This window comes from Periplaneta americana, chromosome 10 (genome assembly GCF_040183065.1).
Source record: "Periplaneta americana isolate PAMFEO1 chromosome 10, P.americana_PAMFEO1_priV1, whole genome shotgun sequence".
NCBI classification, from domain to species: Eukaryota; Metazoa; Arthropoda; class Insecta; order Blattodea; family Blattidae; genus Periplaneta; species Periplaneta americana.
This window is the reverse complement of record NC_091126.1, coordinates 1929772-1941846: the sequence shown is the minus strand read 5'-3', so window position 1 is coordinate 1941846 and position 12075 is coordinate 1929772. Positions and strand designations below refer to the sequence as shown.

The 12075-nt window shown below is 35.6% G+C and overlaps 1 protein-coding gene and 1 long non-coding RNA gene across 16 annotated transcripts in view; one reads left to right on the top strand and one right to left on the bottom strand.

Annotated features, from left to right (window-relative positions):
- Rbsn-5 (Rabenosyn-5) overlaps window positions 1–8485 on the bottom strand; it is a 94477-nt gene extending 85992 nt beyond the window's left edge. For 5 of the 15 annotated variants that reach the window (XR_011334212.1, XR_011334211.1, XM_069836701.1 and 2 more), the window contains exons 1-3: window positions 4233–4437; window positions 3364–3541; window positions 634–762 (exon numbers count right to left, since the gene is read on the bottom strand). Coding sequence is in view for 4 of the 15 variants with exons in the window: in XM_069836701.1 (XP_069692802.1) it covers window positions 634–762; window positions 3364–3505 (271 nt within the window). In the remaining 11 variants the exon portion in view is untranslated. Of the gene's footprint in view, window positions 1–633; window positions 763–3363; window positions 3542–4048; window positions 4067–4174; window positions 4193–4232; window positions 4440–4634; window positions 4688–7734; window positions 7791–8466 lie in introns of those variants that run through there. The other 10 variants (XR_011334214.1, XM_069836705.1, XR_011334207.1 and 7 more) reach the window with 9 other exon arrangements.
- LOC138707378 (uncharacterized) overlaps window positions 7905–12075 on the top strand; it is a 47638-nt gene continuing 43467 nt past the window's right edge. Inside the window, exon 1 of the long non-coding RNA XR_011334215.1 lies at window positions 7905–8229. This is a non-coding gene — a long non-coding RNA (uncharacterized lncRNA). The remainder of the gene's footprint in view (window positions 8230–12075) is intronic.

The window sequence follows — 12075 nt, the reverse complement described above, 5'->3', positions numbered from 1 at the left end:
GGTGCTGTTGTCAGAACACAAAGCAGCTGGCAGACTACATTTCCATTGTAGCGAAATCAAATGCATTCATAACATTGTTACATAACTGTAAATCAGGCATTCGTGGTAAATATTAAATTATTGTGGAAATAATGTGATAAATGCCCGATGTTACACATATGTAATAAGGGGCATTACAGGGTTAATTTAATTTTAAAATAATAATAATTGTATTATTATTACTATTATTATTATTATTATTATTATTATGATTATGACAATGCCGCAGAAATGAAGGAAACAATAATAGGCCTAACCTCGAAACCTGCCATTATGGAAAAGTTTTGGCGAACCCCTTGAAATATTTTGCGAACACCCTCAGGGGTTCGCGAACCACAGGTTGGGAAACGATGGTGTAGACCAATTTACCGAGTTATTGTCCTGGGTGCGCCAAAGGAGATTGGTGTATGCTACACCTGTGATCTGATGAGATGGAGTTTTACCGAAGCTCCTCTGAAAACCTCCGTGCTACCTACCCCACAAGCTTGTCCAACACAAATTATAAATCAGTGGTGCACCATGAATCGAACCCATGTCCACAGGATTACAAGTCCGCACTCTAGCCACTATACCACTGTGGTGACATTGCCTCACCTAACTCTTGCTGTTCAAAGTCCCCAGGATTGTGAGCACTTGGAGATGATGTTCCTTGTCCATCATAATCATTTGAAAATATCTCTTCATCTAATTTCAGAATCTTCTTCTTTGCCTTACCCAAAAGATCTGTAAATAAAATTGGGAGTTAAACATCTCACATATTTAACAAGAATTATTATATCGGTATTAATTTATATTTTAATATATTGGGCACAAATTTTGTTTCATAATTCTCATATTTCATGTTAAAAGGATACAAGGGAAAAACGAACAATGTCACATTTCCATTAAGGTTGAGATAATGATGTATTTCAGTATATTACTGCAAAATTTATTGGTGTTTCTACTTGAAATTAGGGAAATGATGAGTCTATCGGGGGTTTTAATTCTCCTTTACCACTTTAGTTAAAAGTAACACTAAAGTTTGTAGTAATACAGTGAATCAGATAATGACATCACCCTTAAAGGAATTGTGACATTGTTCGTTTTTCCCGTGTACCCTTTTATTTATCATTATTACCTGTTAGTTTAATACATGCTTTACCAACAGTAAAAGTTCACTAGCAAAGTGTTATTGTGGAAAAATTAATTCACAAAGAACTTGTATTTCATGTATGAGGTTTAAAAAATTCCCACACTCTAATGACAGCAAAGTATCCTAACCTAAACAGCCACAGTTTCGTAAAAGCAAAGGATAATAAAAACTTAAACTAAACCAACCTAACCTATCATTAAAATCAGAAACTAACCTAACCTGTCACAGACTCTCCTATACAAGGCATAACAAAATCCTAAACTAACATGTCACAGTTCCGTATATGCAAAGCACAACAAAAGCCTAAAATAGAGCTAACCAAAATTGTCACTGAAATCCTAAACCAACTCAAACTAACCTGCCACAGATTTTCCTACACGATGCATAACAAAAGCCTAAAATATACTAACCTACCCTGTCTCAGCTTCGCATATGCAAAGCACAATAAAGGCTAAATTAACATAATCTATCATTAAAATCTGTCACTAAAATCATAAGCTAACTGAACCTAACCAAACCTGTCACTAAAATCCCAACTTAAAAAAATCTGTCACTAAAATCCTAAACTAATCAAACATGACAAAATTCTAACCTAACCTAACCCGTCTCAAAAATTCTGAACTGATGTGACACTAAACTCCTAAACTAACATTACCTAACCTGTCACTAAAACCCTAAACTAACTCAACCTGACACAAAAATTCTAAACAAAACTAACCTAATCTGTCACTAAAATCCTAAACTAACCTGTCACGAAAATCAAGAACTAATCTAACCTGTCACTAAAATCCTACACTAACCTAACATTACCTGCCACTAAAACCATAAACTTACCTAATCTGTGAGTAAGATGAAAAAGTAACCTAACCTAACCTGTCACTAAAGTTCTAAACACAACCGAACATGTAACTGAAATCCTAAACTAAACTAACTTAATCTAACTTGTCACTAAAATCCTAAACTAACCTATCCTGTCACTAAAATCCTAACATAATCTATCACTAAAATACAGCAAATCTCCACAAAGTGGATACACCATATTTCCGGGAAGCACACCTTTCTCTCGGCAACACAGTTGTGCTTCATTTTCAGTATTAACAATGCTCAGCTTAGGAAGATTAAGACAACCACCTACGACAGCCATTTCGATAGCTATCAATATATATTTTAAAATACTCGCTCAAATATCCCACTGGAACATTGCAAACTAGCGCGAAAGGTTCGTAAAGTCTCGTAAGTTATGTTGGTACGACATGCAAGACAGCTGAAGGTGCAGGAAGAGAAGTCTCTCAATCCTCGTTCAACCAGATTGTGCAAACCATTAAAATTAATTTGCAGTGTGGCACACTTCCGTACAGGGGCAGTGGCATTTCTCTAAGGTTAGAGCCCAGTTTTTTTTTTTTGGCAGATTATTTTACGACGCTTTATCAACATCTTAGATTATTTAGCGTCTGAATGAGATGAAGGTGATAAAGCCGGTGAAATGAGTCCGGCGTCCAGCACCGAAAGTTACCCAGCATTTGCTTATATTGGATTGAGAGAAAACCCCGGAAAATACCACAACCAGGTAACTTGTTCCAACCAGGAATCGAAACCGGGCCACCTGGTTTCGCAACCAGATGCGCTAGCCGTTACTCCACAGGTGTGAACTAGAGCCCAGTTTAGGTGTCTGTGTCTGTGTGCCTATGCCTGTGCCTGTGTCTGTGTTAATCGAAAAAAATATCATATAAACATGCGTCCTTTTCTCAATATTTTCTAGCCTCTAATTTTCGATTAATACAAATACACCTAAACTGGGCTCTAACCTTAGAGGAAATGCCTCTGCCCCTGTACGGAAGCGCACCCTTGCAGTGTTGTCATGATATGTTCCATTATATTTTACATTCACCATAGGCCTACTGTACCGCCACTTATGCAGGGCGCACCAGCCATTTGAACTCCCTCCGTACAAGACTATTCCTCGATAAATTCAGCGTGACAAAAATGCGACGCCTAGTAATCACACTAACAGATGACGTCAATCTTATGACATCACCCATTCTCCAATCAACCCAACATAAACTCTCATTAACACACTACCGATATCCTATAGTCATATAGACCCCACTTTTCATCTTCAGTAACTGCCAAATTCTGAAGTTACACGAAGAGTAAAAAATTACATGCTTCAATACGTGGGAAAGTAAATATACCTTTCAGTGACTTCAAAACATCCTGATCTTCTGTATGTTCCTCCTGAAAATGACTGTGCAGTTGTAGTGCTGTGCCAAGGTCAGCTTTACAGATAGGACAAAGAAACCCTTCAAGAATTTCCACACTTCCTTCTGCCATCATTGTTGCGCACAAAAAGTTGTCAAATTATAGTTGACTCTGGAATGACATTACATTATAAATGTAGCAAACTACTGTGACGAAATAATCTAAAATTGTATGAATTCCATCCCATGCAAATACAGATTATTATTATTATTATTATTATTATTATTATTATTATTATTATTATTATTATTATTATTATTATTATTATTATTTCATATAACTTAGTACATAAACACACGCCTAACTTAGCATATTACAGGATACAAATAAAATATTAGGCTAAATTATTTGCAAAAGCTAAACATCAACCTCAACTCCATCTCCACAATATTAAAAAAATGTATCAATTTAGATTCGCAATTTATCCTCTACCACACTTCGAAACTGGAAACTATATACACACATATTACATATCCATATTTTATATTTCACTCCACTTTATAAACTGAACAGGAAAATTGAGCACTTTTGTATCATCGGTTCTCGCGTTGTTTCAAACATCTACTTTTTAACATGACAAATTGCAAAATTATAATTCATTGAACCTATAAGTCTCACATTTAAATAGCAAAATCGGAACTATAAAGATACCGGTACGCCCATATCATATTTATTGTTCGTATGTGAATTATAATTGAAGCGGTCATGGAGTCCAAATTAAGAGGGAAAATATGGGTAATAAACCTTAATTTACATATTGAAATAATAACTCTTGTAGAAAAAAGAAAAGCACAGATCACACACAGATATTACGCAGCAAAATGTTGCAGTTGCTTCTTCTTAGTCTCCTTTATGAACGTCATCGTCATATCCTCCTCACTTAAAGACAAAAGGCTTAAAAGATGTGAATTGTGTTTGTTCTGTGATGCCAACGTTGAAAGCCAGGACCATGGATGAATATATACTTATCCATGCCAGGACTAAAGATACTGCGGCTAGGACGACCGTAGAGTCGTAGGAAGTCGGTACCAGCATTTACTATCTTACCACCCACCTCTCTTGCTTTGTCGGTAACAACATTCACTACTATACCAAAATTTTGTTCACTACTGCAGTGGTTGTCAGCACTCGCTGAAATGGGTAAAGGATAAGCGGAGCCGTCCAGTGTGCCCCGTCGTGCAGCAGGAAGAGGTAGAGAACATACCCGCTAGCAGCTACAAGTGCACCATAGTGCAGTGTGTTCTCAGCGGCCCGTAAAGGTGCGTACACACTTAGCGAACGAACAACGAACGAACGACAAACGATTGCATTCGTTGATTGAAATCGGTACGTGTGTACGTCGCAGCAAAGGCAAACCGATCGTTTGGTTTGCCTTCGGAAGTGATCCGTCGCTTGTCGGTACATCAAAGGAAGTTGGTATTCGTTGTGGACGGGATTTGCCACTAGCTTGTAGTTCGTAGCAGAACGCAGCGCTTAGTTCAATTTCACTAAGAGGATGTCGAAACTGGAGTGGACGGAAGACGCTGTTATAAATTTTATTAATGCATATAGGGAGCAGGAAACTTCATGGAATCCCAAGTATCCTACTTACCACAATAAAATAAGAAAACATGATGTTTGGGAATCTATTGGAAAGATGTTTAGCTGCAAGATAGGCGAGTCAAACACGTGCAAAATTTGAAAATTATTTTTTTTATTTATTTTCAGTGGATATATGTTTTTTGTTTATTGTAGGGAGCAGAAGTCAAAAAGAAAATTGAATCCCTACTGACATCATTCTGGAGTGAAAGACAGAATTCCATAAAAAGTTCTGGAATGGGGAGTGATGAAGTGTACGAGTCAACTTGGTTCGCGTATAAACATATGTCGTTCCTTTTGGACAAATTCACGCCCAGAAAAAACAAAGTTCCAACCTTGTGCACACAAAATAAATTATTGGCATTGAAAAGTGTCTTTTCGTAAGCATGATGCGCATACGACAAACACAGACAAATCTCTCTTTTTAATATTTTAAGATAATTATTGTCAGTGAGGTATCCGTGTACTGAAACTTTCCCCTGGGGCCTATTTCATAAAAGTAATATTACTAAAAAGGTAATAACATTAAGTAATATTATTACTGTTCTGTTTCATAAAAGTAATATTTAATAATATTATTTATTACTGTAAACGCTCATATTATTACTAAAATAAATAATAATATTACTAAAGTGTTTCATAAAGCAGCAAAGATAATTAAATTTATTAATAATATTAACGTTAGTTCCATGACTGTATTTTAAGTAATAGTTTAATAATTTGTAAAAAGTAAATGCCAATGTATGGTTAGATTTTGAAGATAAAACCATGAAACCATTTGAAATGGATAATTCTGACTCAAATAGTGATGAAGAGGGAGTGTTTGTCCGACGTCCAAGAAATTTTAGACAACGAATATCCTACAACCATATGCAAGAAAGTTACGAATATAATGAAATAGTTGACCTTTCAACTCGAGAACTTTTCGCAAAAAACTCTGTTCCTTTAAGTTATTTTCACGTCTTTTCCCCATTTTAAAAAGCATAAGAGACAAAATGAATGACTAACAAAGTCCCTCTCCATACTTACAAATACTTACAAACTGTCATAGGCGCCAATGTAGGTGGACCAGGCTGAAATTGAAAACTATCTTATCTAATTGTAAAAGAGGAACAATTGGAAAGGATGAGACCTAAATTAAATTCAATTACAATATAGAACTGTTAGAAAGTAATTACTGTATATTTTACATTATTTTATGTTATTTGAATGATTGAACTTAACGTTTTTCCCTCCTTTCTCGTCATTTTTTAAATTATAATAATTGTTCAGAAATATATGCCTATGGGACATCTACATAACAAAATACAGTAATATTAATATTTTCTGTACCTATTGAAATATTTTTTCAGTGTATACTTGTGACAACCTGAATCTATATACTCTTCACTAATTAACATTGTGAAGATCTTGGTGAGCCAAAATCTTTTGCAGACATATATCAACAAGTAGATCTATTACAAAATATGTGGACTACTTTAAACCACCCCTATTGAGGGCATAAACTAAAATTAACTTACGAGATTTATAGGTACCGTATCCACAATTCCACATCACAATCTCTAATTAGAACATATGTATTTGCATTTTGTATAGTCAGGTAACTTCTTGAAAATACTACTTACAACATAACCAGCAATAAAAACCCATTAAGACAATTTCAGTATTTTTATTAATTTCGTCATAACATTAATCTTCTACAACATCCACACCTTCAAACTCAAACACTATATTTTCTAGGAACGACTTCACCGCGTAAGTACTTATGTCGTTATTGCATTACTTATTTATTTTTGGTAAAAGAGTAATTTTTATGTGTATTTATTTACGCTTGCACCAATAATTTTAAGCCTTTTTATATAAGTACTTGCGCAGTATTCCGAATTATAACGGAACTTGAAATATCTTACATAAGACGCTTTGCAGGGTCCACTAATCCTGTCGTTAACACTGTCCTTAAGGCTGGTACAATATTGTCATCAAAAGTTTTCACTGCTTAACTTTTTCATATGGTACTTCTTTAGATAACGAGGTCCAATTTTTACACGCGCGCGCACACACGCGCTTCTGTCACTGATACACTGTTTTTGGAATTGCAAACTTTACAACAGCAGAGACGTGAACAATTAGGAATGATAAATATCTGTTCACAATATTTTAGATTTATCATATTGTTTCTTTTACTCGTAAATCAACTGAATCAAATAACAGAAACAATAACTTCGAGTTGCAGTGATTTACAATCTTATCTGAAATAAATTGTCTCCCAAACCTTCACACATATTACGATTTACTCTGTTGTTGCTATTAAAGATAGTACTTCAAAACTTATTTCATTCAACAACTGTTAACAGAGAGAATAATATAAATAGCTGTAGAGTGCAGACCAACTTGGTTATGTTTGTCAGCCTTAACCTCAAATCATCTGGCTACTGTACGTATTTTATGACTCGTGCAAAACGTTTATGAAACAGAATTTAGTCGGTTAATAAAATTGTTTTCATGACTGCAATACTATTACTTAATATTATTACTGTGTTTATGAAACAGGCCTGCACTTGCTATAATTATATTTTCGTCTGCCTTTATAGCGGATAATCAGCGAATGTGAATGTTTTCTGACAATTTGCTGATGATTTGTACGTCGCTTCAAACAGCGAACGAACAACGAAGTTTTGCTTCATCATTCGTTCGTTGTTCGTTCGCTAAGTGTGTACGCACCTTAACACACTTGATGAGTTCTCGCCAGCGAGAAATGTGTTGTGACAGTGTTGCCAACACCTAGTGGAAAAAAGTGGCTAGAACTGATCCCGAAAATGGCCAGAAGTGGCTAAAGTTGAAATCGCTAAAAAAAAAACGATAGGCCTAAGTATGTCAGATACAAACATACGGTATTTAAAAAAGTGTACAGTATTATATCGTAATAATAAGCTCAGACAGAAGACATTAGAGAAATAGGCAATTGTTAATTACAATTCACCTAATAGAAATACACATCATCGTCAACCCTGCCATCTTCCTCGTCTCTCGTTTCAGTCGTTTCTGACACCCTTACAGAAGTACTAGGATCTTTCTCTCATGACGTATAGATTGCAGTTGTTCCCATAAGCCGGCGAAGAACTTCAGAAGGAACTTCATATGAATGACAACACTTTTGCATACGACGTAATCCAAAGTCGACGTTTAAAATAGCTGACAATGTTTTTATTTTCATCATCTAGGTACCTCAGTTTGTTTTTAACAATATTGACTTGACTGGAAATTCTCTCTACTTCAGCATTCGAATTCGGCAAAGTAACGCAGAAAGTATGATTTACAGAATTTACAAAAAGCTTTTGCATGGCCTGTAGGAACAAGCTGTATCCAGTCTTTTTAATTCCCCCAAATTCTCCCATTCTTGTCGATACTTTTGAATATATTTAGGTTTCGGCATGATTAACGATATATTTATTACTCACGTGATATTTAATTAAGAAAACATTTAACTAATTTCAATCACATCACAGCACGATACCTGAGCTAAACTACCAAATAGCAACTATTATTTTAAGATTGAATGTAATGCAATCTGCAGACAAAACTCACAACACAAATGCAGCCTTGAATGACGCGAAATACATCAAGAGTTCGTGACATCATCACGTGCTCAGTGGAAAGGGAGAGGAGAAAATCCATTTAATCGGGGGAAGTACCGAATACCGATTATGGAATGCGTGATTGCATTGTATTGTGCAATTTTGTGTAACTATATTTTTATTTTTTATTTTATTGGGTTATTTTACGACGCTGTATCAACATCTAGGTTATTTAGCGTCTGAATGATATGAAGGTGATAATGCCAGTGAATAGAGTCCGGGGTCCAGCACCGAAAGTTACCCAGCATTTGCTCGTATTGGGTTGAGGGAAAACCCCGGAAAAAACCTCAACCAGGTAACTTGCCCCGACCGGGATTCGAACCCGGGCCACCTGGTTTCGCAGCCAGACGCGCTGACCGTTACTCCACAGGTGTGGACGTGTAACTTTAGAGACCATTGAGAAGTCCGAAGTCGAGACGCAGATCCACGTATGCACGTATAAGGAATAAAAATTAGAATGTATCTAAAAAATTCAAAATGGCCAGAAACGGCTAAATGAAGCACAGAAAGTAACTAAAATGCCTCAGGTGGCATTTTGAAATATTTGTTGCTAGATCAGTATTCGAAATGGCTAGATTTAGCCACAAAGTGCTGTATTGGCAACACTGGTTGCGAGAAAGAGGCGAAGAGCCTTCCTCTAAACACTTTGCGAGTTCAACGAGATCATAGACAAGAGGCCTTAACATTTTATAGAACATACATTACGCAGTATCATTAGCTCAAAAAATCACTTTTTTTTTTTAGTCAGTGCAGTATAGTACTGAGGCGACTACACACACACGAGCACACGCACATACACAGAGTAAAACCTGATGAAGACGATTGTGACATGGTGTTAATTTTTTCCATTGTGGGCAGGTTCCGTATTATTCAGGCATGCAGTTAAAATAGAATATTTTATCATTTGTATAAATGGAAAAGAAAATGACATGCCGCAAACTAAAAGAAGTAAATAACATTCCGTTTAACGCTAGCCACATTAAATCAGCTTTCTGTCGCTCATTCCATTGATGAAAATCTCAGGTTCTGTATGAATGTTATCGTAACTCACTCATTAAACACTATAAAGTTTATTTATCACATTAAATTTAATATCTAACACTATACTGTAGTACTGTACCAGTAGTGTATATCACTGCATATTATTTAATTGGATCAGGAGCCATCCGTTAGAAATCTTGAATTCTGGCTTATCTATTTTCTTTTTCACTTCAAGAGTATGGTTTGCGGAATAGGTACAGCAATAATTGGCATGTTCTTTGAAAGGGCATGAAGAACTCACTCCCACAGCAGATCATTTATTTCCATATAACCAGTTGTTTTCTGTTTCCTTTTTATGTCACAGTTATTGACCGCAAACCACTGACTCTTTATTTTTTAGGTGTCACACCTTAGTTTTCCACAAGTGAACTTCAACATTATTTATAATGTCACATTTTACGCAACTCTTTTTTTTTTACAGCGAAATCACTACACTTACACTCTGCCCAGCTACGACAGTATACAGGCGTGAAGCATTAAAAATCTTTGAAGGGACTCGTCTGCCTAGTCAATAGGACAATAAACTTTATGAATGCCAGGCCAGCACACCCTCGTATCCTCTAAAATTAACTTGTTTTTATCTTAGTGTCCTAGATATTTCGTACATTCCTTGAAATTACACACCATTTCAAAATATAGTTTACATTAAACCAGTGTGTCCAAAATATTATTTCCGTTTTGAACAGTAGCAGTTTCTGTTTCCGCATTGGACAGTTTCCATTTTATTTACGAAAAATTACACATAATACATACGAATTTCCCTGGGACCAATAAACTGCTCCGAAATAGACAGGATTCCGGATTATTCAGGTTCCGATTTGAACAGGTTTCACTGTGTATAAATAAAATTAAAAAACAATTAAGTAGGTAATACAATTTCTTTAACATTACAACTTCGCCACCAACCACAAAAGATATTTATATTGCCATTTTCCCCTACCTAACTTCAGGCAAGGGTCGAGACCTGAGATTGCAAATCATGTCTAGATTCATCGAAAATTTGCTAGTATCATGGAAGGACTAGCAATCTAGCTGTAAGTGGGCTCTACTTTATCAGCAGCAGCATACTGCGCACCATTCAAACTGAAATAGTCAAACAAGCTACATCAATATTACTAACAAATTGTGACAAAAGAGCATAGAAGAGGGAAAAAGAAAGGTCAAAATAATCAGTGTTGATGTCGTCGTGGCTTACTTCTCAAAAGAAAGTAGGAAAGAGCAAATTGATGTAAAACACATTTTTATACTTACTGTTGGTCTCGCACATTAAAGGAAGTATTTTCAACAATGAAGTCTCTCGACAGTTGAGTACACACAGCAGTTTTCTACAGCTATGGTTTCTGGGTATGCCTTATCAGTATGTTATAACAGACTTGCCAAGTCTCACATATAGCTGTGAAATCTCACGCATTTGTGGGTTGCAAAGTTTTAATACAAGACAGTATCCCTGAAGATGTATGGGAAAGTGCTAAAGTCCAAGATGAGGAGCAAGTAAGTCAGTACATTGCCAAATGGGTTTAATTTGGGCAGAAGTAAGGTACAAGAGGCTATCTGTGGTTGCAAAATTGGTTTTGATAATTCCACATTCTAATGCTGGCGAAGAACGTGTTTTTCCTATGATAAGAAAAAATAAAACAGCTTTCAGACCTTCATTGAACGTGGATGATACATTACATCTGTCTTGACCATGAGCCATGCCACATTCGAACCAAAAGAAGTGGTGGCTAATGCTAAGAAAGCAACGCATCAGTATGATAAAACACATTTCAATAAAGACTGAGATTTGTATCATTTATAATTAAGTGCAACATTTGGAATACATTAACTTATTTTGTGTTCTCTTGTTTTCCAAAAAGCTGATGAATATTACATAAAAATAATTTGCACTATAAAAAATTGTGGTTTGCTAATGATTAATTGTGAAATAAATGGATATATGAAAGAAATTTGTTCTCACTCGTTTTCCTTGAATCTCACTCTTCCTGACCAGTGATCTCATTCACTTACCATGGGGACCCTTGGCGCTCTGTTATAAGAAATATGTTGCTGTTCTCACTAGCACTGCCGAATGTAAGAATCTTGTTCCATTCTGGTGTACCATTCAATATATTTTAAAATTATTGTTTCCCTTTACATAACAAAATACAACCAGAAGCGACAATGAGAGCCAAGAAAATCAAATTACCATGAACACATAAAAATAACAAAATTAAGGCTGCAATATACATGATGAAACATTTCAGGGAGGATTAAATAACGATTATCAATTTTCACATGGTGAATTTGATTTCGATTTCCAGGATCCAGGTTCATGACAAATAAAATTTTCTGACAAAAAATCCCTCTCCCTTACATACGAGACCATGAACAGAATATGAGTCTGACATCCCT